The sequence below is a fragment of the Phoxinus phoxinus genome (assembly GCF_949152265.1).
Source record: "Phoxinus phoxinus genome assembly, chromosome: 6".
Classification (NCBI taxonomy): Eukaryota; Metazoa; Chordata; class Actinopteri; order Cypriniformes; family Leuciscidae; genus Phoxinus; species Phoxinus phoxinus.
This window is the reverse complement of record NC_136881.1, coordinates 25,728,772-25,747,212: the sequence shown is the minus strand read 5'-3', so window position 1 is coordinate 25,747,212 and position 18,441 is coordinate 25,728,772. Positions and strand designations below refer to the sequence as shown.

The following is an 18,441-nucleotide window of genomic DNA, read 5'->3' as shown; positions in this document are numbered from 1 at the left end:
TATTTGACCACATATAGGCTATTTTACATAGGCCTACTTTAACTCATCAAGCTGAGAAGTTTTCAATTTTTTAATGTTAGGCACACGATTTAACAGCTTTTTTGCGAAGTCAGTTTAATGCAATTTAATTTGAAATGACTCAAACAGCCAAGTTGATTACTTAAAAATTTAAGGCAGCACATTAGAGGTTTGGTTCATAGGCCTACACAATTTACTGTTAGATGCGTAACAGACATTGTATTTTAAAGTGTTAGCTACTTTTTATTTTAAGTTAGTTAAAGTGTAATTACTCAAGGCTACTACATTATTATGTAGGCTACTTACATTAGGCTTAGGGGTTGATTTAGGGTTAGTTGCTGCTTGTAATTATGCGTGCTTGCAGGACTGGACACCACCACTAAGTTAAGTGTTACCAAAGTCTCTTATGCCAAAAGTAGGCCTATTTGTTAAATGTTTAAGGCTTTTCAGGACTTTCACACCCAAAATGAGGACGCTTTTTTGTTGTTATTTGCTCATTTTAATTTTGCAATCAGAGTTGTTCAAAATGAGAGATTTTAGATATGCAAGCCTAGAAAATGATGAGCATAAGTGCTTTCAGTCATTTTAATAATGCCCTTTAGAATGATATGGAGTGATGATCAAAGTTTGATTACAATTACTACTGGCCTACAAGGTCAAATAATGGAGGAAGACCTGAAAGATGTGTGATGGTGTTCTATAGACGTATATAGACGTTAACATTTAAACCTTAATTGTTTAACTTTTTTAATCTGTATAAAATATGAACTATGCCAAAGGTGATTTCAACCCTTTTACATTTTGTTACACTTTCTGATTGCAGATTGCAGAAGTACAAACAGATTTCCCTTTGAATGTATCATCCTTCCGAAAATAAAAATTTAAACTAAAAGTGTAGGCATTTTTATTTAATTTTTTCATGAATTATACAGAAAGCATCTTCACGGTGCAGCTCTCTTTAATAGTTTAATGAACAAAACCTTGATGGTGTAGTTACGGCATGTGCCAGCAGAAGGCGCCGCTAACAGTTGTGCAAATGTGTGCATTATCAAACAGTTGTAATGACAAGGAGATGTGTTGAGTGAGAGTGAAAATTAACCAAATAAAATGTATCTCTTTTTTAATTTGACATTCATATTAAATGTAAACGGGATACAAAAGGCGCAGGTACTGAAAGCAGAGCAAACTGGAAGATGGACAGAAGTTCTCATCAACTAAATATTAGTGTGTGGGGTAACAAAACATCCAACAAACAGTGTAAATTATAAAAATCGCAAAAGCATAAAATGAAATAAATATGAAAGCAGGTTTTTACAGTATATGACATAATACATTAAAAATATATATATATGGAGGCTGAGCATTGTTACACTTAAAGTAATACACTTTATCATCTTTCAGAAGATGACAAATGTGTTTTCCTCCCTGATAAAGCACGATGTACCATTTAACTCAATAACGAGCTTGTACAAACTTTAAAATGTTTCAAATCACATGTAAAAGTTTACTTTCTCAAGATCTCTTCATCTGTTGCTGGTGCTATTTGAGAGAATGAATGTCTTTCTCAAAATTAAGACAGCGTAGTGTATAAACGTATAGATGCTGCTGAAAAAAAAAGATATTTTCTGATATTTTAAAGGCAAACTGTGTCAAAATTAACTGCACATTTTATATGCACAAGAGCTTAAGATATGCACATGGACCATAAGAACATGTTTGTACAATTTCAAGTACACAAATTTAAACTTTTATATATTTACATATTTTTCAATTCTCCTAAAAAATAGGTCTGTAACATGTTTTCCACAAAAAGAAAAGACAAGAAAAAAAAACTAAATTGATTTGCAAATGTCTGTTAATACTGATTTTAAGTATTTTGATCAAACTAAACAAACGGCTCTACTGAAATAAAGAGCATTATAAGAATATGTCATACAGTGAATGTCCACGTCCCTTGACTCGCTTCATCTCATAAACACTGGCCAGGAAACAGCTTCTGATGACCATCAGTCATTGGTTGCTTGAGTTCATGTGCTCCATCTGGGTATGCCGAATGGGTATCAATTCCTCGCTTATGGGCAATTACATCAGCGTAGATTGCTACACTGCCCGTGCTTGAAGATAAGAACAAAACAATACTTTGATTGGTTGGGACCCTTAAGAATTGTGAACCAGCGAGGGGGGGAAGCAGAGGTAGTGTTAGGAAATTACATCATGAGTATCGCTGTTCGGCCTCTGCCTATTTGCTACAGGTGGGAGAGGTTTGCCATAGAAATCTGCCAATAAAAGAGAGTCATGGAAGAAGAAAAATTAGGTCAGCAATGTCCATTAAAAAAAAAAAATCAATGATCTAATTTGAACTAACTACAAACTACATAATTAAATTCCTAAATCAAAATGTCACTGCCTGCTCAAAAGAGGACATAGAACATTATATGCAGAATTCATAATGTTTCCTGCACGCATCAGGAAAATAAATCGCATACATTAGTCACAGTGCAGGAAGCAAGTTGTTAAGGAGATTATGCAAGTAGCATTTGTTAGGTACAATATTAAAGTGGATGGTTGTGGTATTTCTGTTGGCTGATGACAGATGACTGTACAGGAAGGATGTGGCTGAGGCTTGCTGTGTGGATGGAGAGAAAACAAAGCTTTAAAGACAGAATTATGGGAGACACACATGGTTAGGAAACGGAATGAGAAAGGAAAAAAAAAATGTTAGTGATGCGCATGCCGGAGATGGAACAGATGCAATGAACCACCAATTACCAGAATGTCTTGTATCTCCAAGAGGCTCGAGTTTGGGGAGCCTAGAAACTTTGGGAGTAGCCCATCCAACTAAAGCCAAGAAAAAAAGTCAAATGATTAGCTGTTAGGGTCATTAAAATAAAGTAACAAAAGGGAAAACTAGGACAAATCAGTGGTTATTTTGTACAAGCATTTGACTATGAAAATGAATGTCTAGCACATGACAGAAGAGTTTTTAATAAAAATGTCATAACTCGATCTTCCACATGACAGACTTCTCTCTGGTGACATATGCTGGACGTCCAGACTTCATCCAATCAAAGACCGATGAATTGAACCCCAGTCCACATTTTTACCCTTTTCAATAATCCATTTATTTGATGTATGCCACAATACAGGAAAAAAAGCTATGTTGCTATGCTACTTCTTTTGAAACTTCTCTTCTGTTAATAGCCAAGTAAAGGGACTACTCTTTATTTTCTAGTATGCCATCAAATGTATTATATCGATAATTGATATAAATGAGTTGATATAAATTAAATAAATTTACCTAAACCTAAATTTGACATGCTTAAGTTTATTTGCATAGTGCATTTCCCACATACCAGTAGTTTCAGTTTAGCTTTAAATAAATATCTTTAGGCTTGGCATTTAGAATACATGTTGTTTATAATGACTGCCACTTTAATTTATGTTTGTTTTATACTTATATTTTCATTCTTGTTCTGTTCTGAATATAGTTACTATTAAACAATTTTTTTGTGGAGGGAAGGGAACTAAATACACGATTATAGCTATTCTCCTCTATTATTCTCTCAACAATGCAATTTTGACCTGGTGCGACTTATAACCAGGTGTGAATTATTCTACTGCCTTCCTCTGGTGCTTGTTTTCTGACCTGCATGTGCACTATATGAAGTATCTGAAGAAATTTTACAATAAGTACAATAATCAGATGCTGAAGTATTTAAAGAAGTTCTACTGAGACATGCTTGCGGCCAGGACAAGTTGTTTTGCAAATGGAAATACTTGCATTATAAGAATATAACAGTAAAATGTAAGGCATGTCTTGGTGAAAACCTCTCAAAGACATTGAACAGAACAAGTACTTCATAAAAGCACTTGGCGTGGCAACCTAGACACATGAAACTGTAGTGGTGTCAACAATAATCGATTCGGCGATGCATCGCAATGCGGGATATGCACGATTCAGCATCGATGCGGCAAAGTGCCATAATCGATTATGTCACTGTTTATTTTCTGGCCTTGAGTTGGACAATAAAGTTGTGAAGTTTATTACTTCCGTGGGCATAACAACAACAACAATCAAGACGGCTGAGGCGGAGGGAGATGACCACGATAGACGGGTAATTAAAAACGCACCCAAAGCTTGGAAAAGCGGACATCTGGGCACATTTCGATTCTACGAAGTTAATGGGAAGACGAGGCTGAACACAGGAGCGCAGCTTCGCGGCTGAGACACGAAAAGACTATTATTAACTTAAAGCTTTACTCTTAAACACAAAAGGCACGTCCATTTTAATAAAAAAATGATATTTATTAAACAAACCAGATCAAGAGCAAAAACGAAATAAAGTGAATAACTGAAAAATAAAGCATAGGCTCAAAACTAATACAAACAGTGGCACTGCGCGAGTGCGCGCATTGGGCTCCAATAATATGTTCCCGTCTTCTAAAAAAAAATGCTGCCGATGTCTTTGTTGACATGGTAGAAGAGGACTGACTATGAATTAAACGGTCTCTCAATTAAATAAATAATATTCAGCAAACCTTAGTAGCCTACTTTCTTCAATCTGACTATGGCAAGCCGTTTTAACATTTAATAATTTAAGCCTACTAGTATCTATTTTCATGCAACTAGTACTTATTTTTTAGATACTAGTATCTATTCCATTAAGTACTAGTACTTATTCATTAGATACTAGTGCTTATTCTTTAGGTACTAGTGCCTATTCATTAGATACTAATGCTTATTCTTTAGGTACTAGTACCTTTTTAAAGATACTAGTACTTATTCATTAGATACTAGTACTTATTCAATAGATACTAGTACTTATTCATTAGATACTAGTACTTATTCATTAGATACTAGTACTTATTCATTAGATACTAGTACTTATTCATTAGATACTAGTACTTATTCAATAGATACTAGTACTTATTCATTAGATACTAGTACTTATTTAAATAGTGACTAGTCACTATTTTTTTGTTACTAGTAAAAAAAATTTTTTTTTGCCATTGACTTCTATGGGATCTGTCATTTAGATATCAACTATTCACTTCTGACTAGTATCTATTCCAATTGTGACTAGTACATATATATTAGATACTAGTACTTATTCATTAGGTACTAGTACTTATTTTTTAGATACTAGTACCTTTTAATAGATACTAGTACCTATTAAATAGATACTAGTAGCTATTAAATAGATACTAGTACTTATTCATTAGATACTAGTACTTATTCTTTAGATACTAGTGCTTATTATTTAGATACTAGTATCTATTAATTAGATACTAGTACTTATTCATTAGATACTAGTACTTATTCAATAGATACTAGTAACTATTTATTAGACACTAGTATCTTTTGTAATTGTTACTAGTAACTATTCTTATTTTACTAGTCACAACTGCTTTTTTACTAGTCTTATGTTATGACTAGTCAGAACGGCAATGGTAGAGTTCAATTAAAAATCTTACTAGTAAAATTTAAAATCTTACTAGTAACATTTGGAATAAATACTAGTATCTAATAAATATGCACTAGTATCTAATGAATAAGTACTAGTATCTAATGAATAAGTACTAGTATCTAATGAATAAGTACTAGTATCTATTGAATAAGTACTAGTATCTAATGAATAAGTACTAGTATCTATTGAATAAGTACTAGTATCTATTGAATAAGTACTAGTATCTATTGAATAAGTACTAGTATCTAATGAATAAGTACTAGTATCTATTTAATATGTACTAGTATCTATTTAATATGTACTAGTATCTATTTAATAGGTACTAGTATCTATTAAAAGGTACTAGTATCTAAAAAATAAGTACTAGTACCTAATGAATAAGTACTAGTATCTAATATATATGTACTAGTCACAATTGGAATAGATACTAGTCAGAAGTGAATAGTTGATATCTAAATGACAGATCCCATAGAAGTCAATGGCAAAAAAAAAATTATTTTACTAGTAACAAAAAAATAGTTACTAGTCACTATTTAAATAAGTACTAGTATCTAATGAATAAGTACTAGTATCTATTAAATAAGTACTAGTATCTAATGAATAAGTACTAGTATCTAATGAATAAGTACTAGTATCTAATGAATAAGTACTAGTATCTATTGAATAAGTACTAGTATCTATTGAATAAGTACTAGTATCTAATGAATAAGTACTAGTATCTAATGAATAAGTACTAGTATCTAATGAATAAGTACTAGTATCTATTAAATAAGTACTAGTATCTAATGAATAAGTACTAGTATCTAATGAATAAGTACTAGTATCTAATGAATAAGTACTAGTATCTATTGAATAAGTACTAGTATCTATTGAATAAGTACTAGTATCTAATGAATAAGTACTAGTACTTAATGGAATAGATACTAGTATCTAAAAAATAAGTACTAGTAGCATGAAAATAGATACTAGTAGGCTTAAATGATTAAATGTTAAAACGGCTTGCCATAATCTGACTGTCTCTCTTCTCCAGTGGGTTGGGATAATCCAAAAGAAGTGAAAACAAGGGGGGTGTTCTGAAGACAGACTGTTACCTGTGAAACAGGGGTGCTCTGAAAACACCCCCATTAGCAATTAGTGCTTTCCACCTGATGAAATGAACGCACAAAATGAATGAAATGAACGCGGCAAAACTGATGAAATGAACGCGCAAAACGAATGAAATGAACGCGGCAAAACGAATGAAATGAACGCGGCAAAACGAATGAAATGAACGCGGCAAAACGAATGAAATGAACGCGGCAAAACTGATGAAATGAACGCGGCAAAACGAATGAAATGAACGCGGCAAAACGAATGAAATGAACGCGGCAAAACTGATGAAATGAACGCGGCAAAAAAATCGACCAATCAGAATTTTGGTCAAGCCAGAACGTATCGACCAACAATCGACTAATCGATTGGGAGATTACAGCCCTAGAAAGCAGTGATTTATGTTTTCTTTTTCAGGTTTGAAAATGCCATATACAATACCCTGTACCATTCAATTTTATTTTGTTTAATGACATTTATGTCAAAGATACAGCAGTGATAATGGTAGTGATAATACACACATATAGCAGCCAATAAAATCTGTTGTTCAATATATGACTGCTTGTATTGCCTCATGACTGATGAAAAATTTGCCTTGTTGTGTGCAGTAGAATTTTGATGCATCGCAATGCATCGTAGAATCGAATTGAATCGAATCGTTACCTGGTGAATCGTAATCGAATCGAATTGTGAGGGCAGTGCCAATGCACACCCCTATGAAACTGTATTCTTATGTCATTCTTTGAAGTGTTTAATATAAAGTGCTCCTATGCTTGTGTTGTATACTTTTTTCCCCGATGCAGCTCACCCTCTGGTCTCAGCCATTCAAAAAAAAAAAACACGGTTTTGTTTGACAAAGGTTCATAGTGCAAAAACCACGGTAAACCATTGTTATCAATTATTTGTTCATTGTTCATATCTGATAAACTACTTGTAAAAGAGGCATTGTTACCTGGTAGGGGGGTAGGGGTGGGGTTTTTGGCTGCTGCTTCTTCCACTCTAAGAGGGTCAACTCTATGCTTGCGTTTCAATCGCAATTTCCTAGTTTTCTTTTTGGTCTGGTCCACTGCTCCTGATTAAAGGTGACAAATACATTGCAGTTTTTTTAAAGTGATTTCAGAGGCAAAAAGATTTCTCATGTGTCATAATGGTAAAAACTTGTTTTTTAAATGAACTGACAATACTAAAATAAATAAAATAATATTCATTTATTACTCTCAGCATAATGGAGACCTTTTGAGGAAATTAGAGGTCCTACCTGATTCTGTACTCTCCGGGGTCTGTCTCTCGCTCTCTTCATCCTCCTCCTCCTCCTCCTCCTCATCTTGAAAGGCTGTCTGTTCTTGCACACTGTTCTGCTGGCCCTCTTCTCTCTGTCTTTGCATCTCTTGCTCTTGAATTAATTTGTCTTCAAACTGGGATTTTTATATAAAGTCAGTATTTTTTTGCATCTTAATGATTTCATCCAACTTGTGTATTAAAAGAAACAATGTGGCAACTAACCTCAGTAACAACATTGTTTATTGGCTGGAATGGGTTGGACATGTTGGTATCATCAAGCTCATCCTCTTTCAGTGTCCTTCCTTCTCGCTCAGCCTCCTCTCGCTCCTGCCTGTCTCTGTCAGTGCAAAACATCTTCATTAAACTGTTGTTTGCATTTTGAACAGTTTAAAGTCATAATAAAACAAGTAAAACCAGATATTTTCTACGGTATTGTAATGTACATCTGAGCGTAACAGATAATCAGAAAAAAAATGTGGTTAGAGGCTGCAAACATCATCATCAGCCATTTAAAAATGGGTGTTCCCCAGGGTTCTGTCCTAGGCACTCTTCAATTATCTCTGTACACACAGCTCTGTTGCCTTACGCAGTTTGAACTCAACTGTGTTTTTTGCTGTAGACGCAGTTTGGACCTGATCGCTAAGAACTGGGGAATGTAGGACGGGCCAGTGCGAGTCAAGGCTAACAGCGAGCCGGGCAGGGCCTCGGACCTCGAGGCCAAAATCAAGCTGCATTTCCACTGTCGGGCCAGTAGACCCACAGTGCTACCCAAAAACCCGCTCTTAACATGCCTCCATAGAACAACGTCACACAACCCCACCGTTTCACCAGCACAGGGAAAATAGTGGACTGAAAACTAACTAGGGAGTGCACATCAAACATGCTGATTCAAACAGCATATATCAATATCATTATTTCAGATAAAAAGTGAACACACATACTTATTCAGTTGCGCCTTCCTCAATTTATTTGTGATCACAGCAATACACAAAACAACTCCAAGTCCAAAGCCTTACACATTTAGAAAAAAACTATTACAATATCATATTTTACATCACATTTTTTTTATAAAGAATCAGCATTTCTATTAATTGTCCACGAAATTATGCGATCTCGAGGATGTTTGAGCGATCTCCCCCATCTCACTATCCTGTTATCCCTTCAGTCAGACCAACAGATGGAGCTCACAGAGAAAAAAAAACTCGAAGTTATGAGTTGTATGAGTTAACTGGAGAATATGTAATTTATGTGGATGCAGAAGTCCGTTATCAACAAAGGCACAGGGAAGAGACTGATAAATACACGATTATAACCTTGTATGCTTTGTTTAAGTTCTTCAAGCAGTCTCAGGTAACTTCCCTTGGCCTTTGGAATTAAAATAGCCCCACATCATCACATAGCCTTCACCATACCTAGAGATTGGCATGGAGTACTTTCCATAAGATCATCTCTCAATGCAAATCAAACCAGCTATTAGGCTAACTGAAAGAAAACCATGCCAATCTCTAGGTATGGTGAAGGCTATGTGATAATGTGGGGCTATTTTAATTCCAAAGGCCAAGGGAACTTTATCAGGATGCATAGTATCCTGGATCCATGAAGTAACTGGCCTTTAAAAATAAAAATCTGCCTGCCTCTATGGGAATTTAACATAGGGGTGTCCAAACTTATGCACCCTGTATTTTAAGGAAGAACATTTATTTATTTACGATACATTATTCATTCACAAAGAAAATTGGTGTCCTTAAAGGTTGGATTTTTCCTATTTTTTTAAATTAAGGCATTAAGTTCAATTTCCAAAAGATGATTTTTATTCCTCTTTTTAGTCAACTCTAGCATGGGTGTCTAAACTTATGCATAGCACTGTAACTATATTTCTGCTTCATACTGTGATCAGAATCCCCATCGGATCACAATCACAAGTTATTTCACACACTAGCTGGTGTCTGAAAGTGAGTTTTGAGTTGAAAATTGTTTTAAAATGTCTTTAATGTTGAATGTTAGCCTGATATGAAAACATGGGAAATGAGCAGCGGTGTTGACTCTCAAACTCCACCTCTGTTCATAACCACTGCTCAGGCCCCTGTTGGCGCGCTTTGGAATTCAGTGGGCCAAAAAAACTCCACAATCAAGCCCAGAGAGTGACAGTGGAAATGCGACTGACCCTGGTACGCACTAGCACGCTCACTTTTGGCCCGACATTGGAAACACGGCTAATGAGAGCTTGCAGACAACTGTTCAAGGGGCAGGGTTTAAGGCAGGGTTTAAATTGGGAAGATCCGGCATGTCAGCAGAGAGAGAATTCCGTCACTTGCATGGAAGATTGAGTTTAGATTAAATATTACAAGAACAAAAAGAAACATATACATGGATGAATCATCCACAATAAAATCTATAAGATGCATTTACTAAACGGTACATTTTCATTTTATGCTGACTTTCAAGTAGTAACTCTGCAGTAAAACAAAGAAAAGCACAGTTAGACGAACTATGAGTACATATTTGAATATATATAAGCAAATAAAACCAGCTTAGTTGATACAAACTAATTTCAGAACTAAACTACATTGTTTTAAAATTCTTAAAGTCGACATGAAATAAAAATCGACCCTATTTACTTTGTTAGTGCATATTACTAGTCTTGTGGTGAACAATTAATCCGTGCAAGTTAATACACAGAAAAAATAAATTTGCCGTAGTAATATTTAATCAAAATCTGAAAAGTTACTTCCGGTCTGGAATGGCGTTCCTTTTCTGATGACGTCAGTTCGACGGCTTGGGTTGAAAACGCTTAACCACTCCCCTCAAACCGTTAGTCTCCTAAGAGCGAGAGATGGAGGAGCGCTAAAGTAAAACCCTGCCCCTCTGTTCAATATTCCATTTCACTTGGAAATACGTCACAACACTGGAGAAAAGTCGTTTGCAACTTCCGGTTCACACAGACTTTAATGACTATGCGGCTCCTGACATATCTGGAAAAAGAGGGATCAGCATGACAACCCATGTGAAAAGTATTGTTAACTCACTGACCTCTCCTCTCTGATCCGTCGAACTCTTTCTGCTCTTTCCTTCTTGTCTTGTTCTTCCTGAGCTTTCTGCTCTGCTGTATCTCTTTGCACACGCTCTGAAATTGCCTCGTAGTCCTTGGCAATGTTATTCAGGAGCCAGTTAAGGCCATTCTTGATGGATTTGTCAACCTTCTTACCATAACCCAGCACAGCAGAACAGGGCTCCTGAGATCAGAGGAAACAACATTTAGTTTTATATGATTGTATGGCAACATTTCTTTCAAGTAATTATAAATATAAAAATAAAAATAAAGCAAATTTCCCCACTCATTATTTCCACATTAATTACAAACTCAAACTGGTCTCCGATTAATATAAACTTTTAAAATATTAACTCACAATCTGACAGAGGCATTTATTCTCGTTGACAATCTTCTCTAATGACAGGGTCTCGATGATATCTGCTTCAGCCAATGCCCCATCTTGGTCCTGTTTATTAGCCAGTCTGAAAGCCAATCAAAAGAATACAAGCTGATCACTAGGTGTGCAGGTTAATAGGTAAGCTGTCACAAACAAATGGCCTGAGGTCTGCACTTGAGGTGGACTGAATAATTAGCCTTGAGTTATTGAGCACTCTTGACTTATTAGCACACTTAACAAGCTATATTTAGTCAAGGACTTCCTCTACTGCTCACTCCCGCAGTTAATTTGACCCACTGCAGCTTGTCCAACGCTCCAACAGATATACAGATGATGCATTGCACATTTGCTGCACACCGCCCCATTCCACTTGGGCTAGAGGCAGGAATTATGTGAGAATGCTCTTCACTGATTACGGCTCGACATTCATCAAACCCTCCAGGCTCATCAGCAAACTCAAGGTCTTGGCTCTAAACACCTTCCTCTTTCTGACAGGCAGGCATGGGTGGTGAGGAAGGGCTGCAAACATTTAAAAATGGGTGTTCACCAGAGTTCTATTCTGAGCCCTCTTCTATTTTCCCATTTACGCACACAGCTCTGAGTCCTTACACGCCCTCAACTCCATCACATTATTGTAGACGCAGGTTTGGATCTGATCAATAAGAATTGACATGATGGTGTTGGTATAATTGCCAAATACCAGCAATACCAAAAAGACAATCGAAGGATTTACATTACCCACACACGCTGATAGCTAGTTTAGGACGGGCCCCAAGGTGCAGAGATCTTTTTACAGGTGTACCAATGAAACCATTCTGTCAGGTAGTATTACTGCCTGTTAGAGGCGCGCACAGGGTGGTGTAGAAAGTTGAATGTATCAATGTGGATGTGCTTCCCAAAATGCAAATTTTCATAAGGCAGAATAGTACTAAAGCCAAAAAAAAAAGAGATTAAAGACCCCAGCCACCTGAACAAAAGCCTGTTACATTAATGTCCCCTTTATATCTAAACAATTAATGCGGTATGTGAAGATGGGGCATTTTAACTTTCTCCTTTCCAAACATGAATCTGCATACCTCATCAGTATGTACATTTGCTTTAGGCAAAGTGGGAATGTGCACAATATAAGCATAAATCCTTATTATTTACTGGGGTAAATGCATTAAAGTAACTTGCATTTATCATTGAAGACCAGAAATAATTACTTTCTTTTTGAATACATAACGGCGATACATAAATATCACATTCAGACACACCCATTTAGCAGCTGTGATGCCCGATTAATGGATTGAACTGGGCCAGGTTTCTATATTTAAAATGAATTTGGTCACCACACCTTTATAGCTTTACTGAGTGATTGATTGCCAATTAATGTTATTACACAACAACCAATTAGAACACATTTTATAGATGGTTTATACATATAGGCTATATTTGATGGGCACTGCATAGTTTCTTTAATGTTCTGTATATTGTGCTGATATACATGTGTTATATATTCATTTAGTCTAATGCCTTTTTTTTATTCTATCGACAGCCATCTCATCTTCCATGTTTGATGATCTGTACTTATTCCAGTCATTCAGTCACATTCAATGACAAGAACATGTCAAGTTCTGAAAACTCACACTAATACAGGTTTGCCTGCAATACGAGGGTGCCGGAGAACCTCAGCCATCGTGTCTCTGGTTTCTTGGATTCTCTGGACATCACTGGAGTCCACAACAAACACTACTCCATAAGACTCAGAGTAGTAGTTTTTCCAAATGCCGCGGATACGTTTACCACCACCCAAGTCGAAGATTGTGACCTCAAACTTCCCCTGCTTCAGGTCCACCTTTGAGAAGCCCACTGTAGGGGCTACATCTAAAGGACTTTCTATGACAGAAATATACACATTATGAGAATTATCCTGGATCTCGAAAACACAACGAAATAACTTGAAACAGGAAAGCAAATATTATAGAGAAGATTTACCTCCCTGGATTCCTCTGACTGTAGCGGTTTTTCCAGCATTGTCCAGTCCAACCATTACTAATGTCACTTTCCTGTAAGAACACAAATACAACATCACTTTATTATGCATCACACAGACCTCCCAAAGTTAAATAGTTAAAGAGAAATCGTTTTCTGTAAAGCTTAGAGGTGCAAAGGAAAAATCTTTTTTAAAACACCTGTGCCAAGTAGAAAAGTTTTGAATTATTTTTATACCATTTTCAAGAAATATTTATTTAAAGAAGGTTAAATGAAATAACTAAAAAAATGCAATGAGGTTTAACCATAAAGTGAAATGTAATACTAATAATAATGTGACTTTATCATTATTTTTAAATTAAAAAGTATTTTTTTTTTAATCATTCTAAAATCCAAACGTTTCTGAGGAGTTACACCACTTGCCATTTTATTTCAACTAACCTTGCCTAAAAGATGAACTAAAAAGGTCTACATGGGGTCTTTTCTATTATATAATTTTCTGCAATGTGCCTGTTTCTTATAGGTTTTGTTCTGCATGGTCACACCACATTAGATTTATTTGGTAGTAAACCTCAAATTCAACAGTTGGTAAAAAAAACTAAAGCTGAAATTGGGTTTTTACTTTAGAAACAAGTCATGTTTTCCTTTGAGGCCAAAAGGAGGCTTGTTGCTGCCACTTTCTTGTCGGTGCTGGACTATGGCGATGTTATATACATGCATGCATCCAGCACAAGCTTGAAACTGTTGGATACTGTCTATCATGGAGCTCTTAGATTTATCACAAACTTTAAAGCGCTTACTCATCACTGTTCCTTGTATGATCGGGTTGGTTGGTGTGCATTGTCCACCCGTAGACTTAATCATTGGTACATTCTTATCTACAAGGCAATTCTTGGTCTGCTTCCCCCAGACCTCCAATCTTACATCGAAAAGAAAAGTACAGGAAGATATTGTCTTCGTTCTGATGACTTATTATTATTATCTGTCCCTAAAGTCCGGACCGAATTGGGAAAAGGGGCGTTCAAGTATGTGGCCCCCTGCGCTTGGAATCAGCTGCAAAATGTCCTGAATCTTCAGGTGCCTGTTTCATTGATTGATTTTAAATTACTTTTAAAAAACATGGAGGCGACACAAGCTGGCTGTAGATGTTATGACTGATTATTCGGACGATCCTTGCTGTTGTTATTTCTTGTGATAATGTATATGAAACTGATTTTTTTATTTTTGTTATGATCTTATAACTATTTATTACTGGCACAAATTGTTATATGTTGATCTTATATGTTTTATGTCTGTAATCTTGTTAATTGTGCTGCTGCCTGTCTTGGCCAGGACGCTCTTGGAAAAGAGATGTTTAATCTCAATGAGTCTTTTCTGGTTAAATAAAGGTAATAATAAAAATAATAAAAAGGTTTTTCAAATGTTAATAAGAAATGACATTTCTTAAATGACATTTATTAAGATTAAGCCAAATAACTTAAGTGTGTCTTTTAAAGAATTGAATTATGTTAATGAAGCTTTTTTCATTTTTGATTTCAAGACAAATGTATCATCCTGACATTTGTATGCCCAAAAAAATATCAAGATATATCATATCAAGTAATGAAAATGTTCATAAAGGGAACTTTAATCTGTTTAAAGAACTTTTTGACATAAAAAAAAACGTGACATTAACTTGTGAATTCACCCACAGCTGTGAGCTAAGGCAAGCTAAGCCTGTACGTAAATGCATCATCTCATGACTGTCAAAAGCGCACAGGGATAAAGAAGATGATTCAGCATACCACACACAAAAATACAAAGTAAATAATGTGGCCTTTTCCGACACAAATGACGTCAAAAATATAAATTAAATAATAAGCTGTCTGGGGCTGTAGAGTCACAGCTGTTTAAACTACAAGGCTTCCAGTGGAGGCTTAAGAGGCATAAAAAGACATCTGTGGAGTAACACAAATATCTTGAAGTGACGTGGGATTTCTGCTCACCATCATCAACCTATGCTTAATTCTGAAGAAATGCCAGACAAACACATGGGCCAGGCGGCGTAAACAAACCTTTCAGCCATCACTGATGCAAACAGGAAAGCTACAGTCCTTAGCTACCAAACACACACACACACACACAAACAGATACTTAACTGCGGCACTTGCGCCGCAGGGACATCAAGCGCACTATCCAGGTGACAGTTCTCTGCAACCAGGAGGCCTTCATTGAGACTGGGAATAGATCAAGATGACAGCTAGCTTTCCCTTGACTTTGGTTGTTTTTGTTGATACACACACACACGCTCTCTCTTTTGTCTCTCCTGGCCTCTGGTCAGCTCTGTATCTGAGGGATTAGCTGGGGATTTCTACTTAGCCCAACAAGATCAGTGACAGGGTGCTAGAGGACACGATACATTCAGCCAATGAAATTAAGACAATAACTTTGGCAGTTAGTCGTCAATAAGACCATAACATCCATAACATCACAGGCACGTTTTGGGGCCAGACTTCTCCACTTTAAACGGACTGATTCTTAGTTACAATCAAACATTTTACCCAGATGTAGCCTTATCGAGCATCTTGTTTCAGGCACAGCAGGTGATGTGAGTAATCAGTTATTTATCACTTGGATCTAAGCCGATGCCTGATTGTGAGTCATGTTCCAATGTGTAGTGAGAGGTGCATGTAGGGCCTCTAATCAACATACAGCATCTCTATGAAAGTCGACTTAAATACTCAAATTGAAAATGACACCAGGGCTAATGCATCTACATGACAAAATATTAATCTACCGTACTGTGTGGAAAATGAACAATATACCATGGCACAAGTGCTTTGGTGTCACCAGCAAAACGGTTTTGTTAACAGTTTTAAAACCATTAAAAATTTGTCTCATTAATTAAAATAAAGCTTGAATAAAACAAATTATAAATATTAGATGAAAAACTAAAATAGACATACAAGTATACGTCGTTGTTTAAAATAAGTACATAGTTTTTTAAATAAGTATTTTTTTATGTCAAAAAGTTTAAAGTTGCCTTCATGCACCTTTTTTATGACTTGAATACACCTCTTTTGTGTTTAGCGTGTTTTTTTCTGTATTAAAATTCATCTTGATATTTTTGGGGCATAAAGTAATGAGGCTGATACATTTGTCCTGATGAAATGCAAAATGAAAAAGCTTCATTAAAATAATACAATTCTTGAAAAGAAAAGCTTATTAAGTGACTTGGCTTAATCTTATATATATATATATATATATATATATATATATATATATATATATATATATATATATATATATATATGCAAAATATCAAACCAATTGGCATGCAAATATGTTTGACATTTTCTTAAAAATAATGTTGTTGTTTTTATTATTACTTTTAACCAACTGGTTTCAAGATATTGTTTAGAGAATATATTAAGACCACTAAAGATGTACTTGTCTTTCTTTAAAGTGATATTTCACTCAAAGATGAAAATTCTGTCATCCTTTTCTGAAGCCACATGCTCATGACAAGGGAAAGGTAACTAGAAGCTGTTACTCTGCCTAGCATCTCTCAAGTGCCAAGCAAATAAAATATATATATATATATATATTTTTAAATGTTTATACAGGTTTAGATCCACATAAGGATAGGCACATTATGATATATTATTTTGTTTTGAGTGAACTATGCTTTATAATAAATTACAACTTGATTAGATATTTTATTTTCTACTACTTTGACCCTGTGATGCATACATTATTAAATCCACAAAGATAAAAAAAATGTTTAATCATTGTTTTCAATCATTCCCAATAGTTTTCTCTAAAATTATGCATTTTGAAAGTTACACATTGCACTTCTCCCTGCACTACAAAATAATAGTACAAATGTCAAATGTACTTGGTGTATCATCAGTTTCATCAACCATGTTGATTTTTTTGTTGTTGTTGTTGCCATAAATAAAAACACAATGACATACAGTATAAAAAAGACAGTAAATAAAAAATTAAAAAACACCTATAGCATTTTTTTGAGTGGCTTCCGTGTCCAAATACAAATTGGGAACCTTGTACAAATAGATACCATATACACAGTTGCACATTATAAGAATTGACAGGTCTGCTCAGGAAAAAAAAAATAGTAAATGTTTACTGTCTCTCTGACTCAATGGATCAAAGTTGTAGACACTCACCTCGCAGGTTCTCTCCATCGTTTCAACCAGTTGCAGCAGTTCGCCATCAGATTGAACATTTCACCCCCAAGTGTTTGAACTGGGATTTATTATTTCATGATAGCCGTTTTGCCTGAGTACTAAAGTTCCTGGCTCGTTTATTTTCTTTGTGTTTTAATCAACCCGTTATTTGCTATCAATCTTTTATATGCCTATCTTGGACTCGTGATTTGAGTAAAGACATCTTGTTGTATCATTCTAGCAGAGAATAAGGACATAATAAACTAAGGATGACCAACTAAGTTACATTGTTTAATTGTCACTTACAAAACTGACCATAGAGTTTAGTTTCATTTTGCTCACTAACGTTACCCGAATCAATGCACCCTCACTGAAGGCTAACCAGTTAGCTACTGCATACGATCCATGAAAACTAGTGACTGACAATCTTATGTCTTTAGATGGAAAATCTAATTAGACAATAACTATACATACTGTTTCAAAGACATCCCGGTGAATGCTTTACTCTCAATTTTAGACCGTTGTTTTGTTTTTGCAAAAATATGTAACGTTAACGGGATAACTGTTAGCTTGCTAGCAGTCCGCTTTGTTGACCAAGCTGAATCTGGCTGCTATGGCTGCAGCCACAATCTCGTCGAGGGTCGGGGTTGCCAAGTGTAAAACAGATTGTATGATATAACGTAAACTGAAAAAATAATTAAATGAAAACTTTCTTTGTAAGCTTTCATCATATGTTTGTACTCGGACAACTTACAATCTTTACACCGAGACCCTTATTATACAGCGTCGATCGATGTGGCCGAAAAAAAATCAGTCTGGAAAAAGTTGACTTGGCAACACTGTACTTGCCTAAGACTGAGTAACGTAATCTAAAAATTGAACAGTGCCTCCCGTGGACGGAGACGTAGCAAACCGTAGGTAATTAAAAATTAAATGAAAATGTTCACCACATACATTTACAATAAATTAAAACATTGTGGTGGCGTGGCACCATTCTGTCTGCGAGACAAAGTA

General features: G+C 35.5%; 1 protein-coding gene across 12 annotated transcripts; it reads right to left on the bottom strand.

Moving 5' to 3' along the window:
* Positions 1-510: 510 nt before the first annotated feature.
* arl13b (ADP-ribosylation factor-like 13b) lies at positions 511-18,325 on the bottom strand. 12 transcript variants are annotated; one of them, XR_013798038.1, is made up of 12 exons: positions 17,428-18,325; positions 13,262-13,332; positions 12,913-13,162; positions 11,264-11,369; positions 10,887-11,089; positions 8,079-8,193; positions 7,834-7,990; positions 7,528-7,647; positions 2,788-2,856; positions 2,567-2,644; positions 2,230-2,294; positions 1,593-2,132 (listed from the first exon to the last, which is right to left on the bottom strand). XR_013798038.1 is itself a non-coding variant. In XM_079616013.1 (11 exons), the coding sequence occupies exons 1-11, from the start codon at positions 17,484-17,486 to the stop codon at positions 2,106-2,108; spliced, it is 1,242 nt and encodes a 413-aa protein (XP_079472139.1). In that variant the 5' UTR covers positions 17,487-18,325; the 3' UTR covers positions 943-2,105. The 12 variants fall into 12 exon arrangements, 11 of the variants coding, with proteins under 11 accessions (XP_079472137.1, XP_079472135.1, XP_079472144.1 ...); XM_079616013.1 differs by lacking the exon at positions 2,567-2,644 and having other exon boundaries at positions 943-2,132; XM_079616008.1 differs by lacking the exons at positions 2,567-2,644; positions 17,428-18,325 and adding an exon at positions 15,399-15,567 and having other exon boundaries at positions 943-2,132; positions 13,262-13,335.
* Between the last annotated feature and the right edge of the window lie 116 nt (positions 18,326-18,441).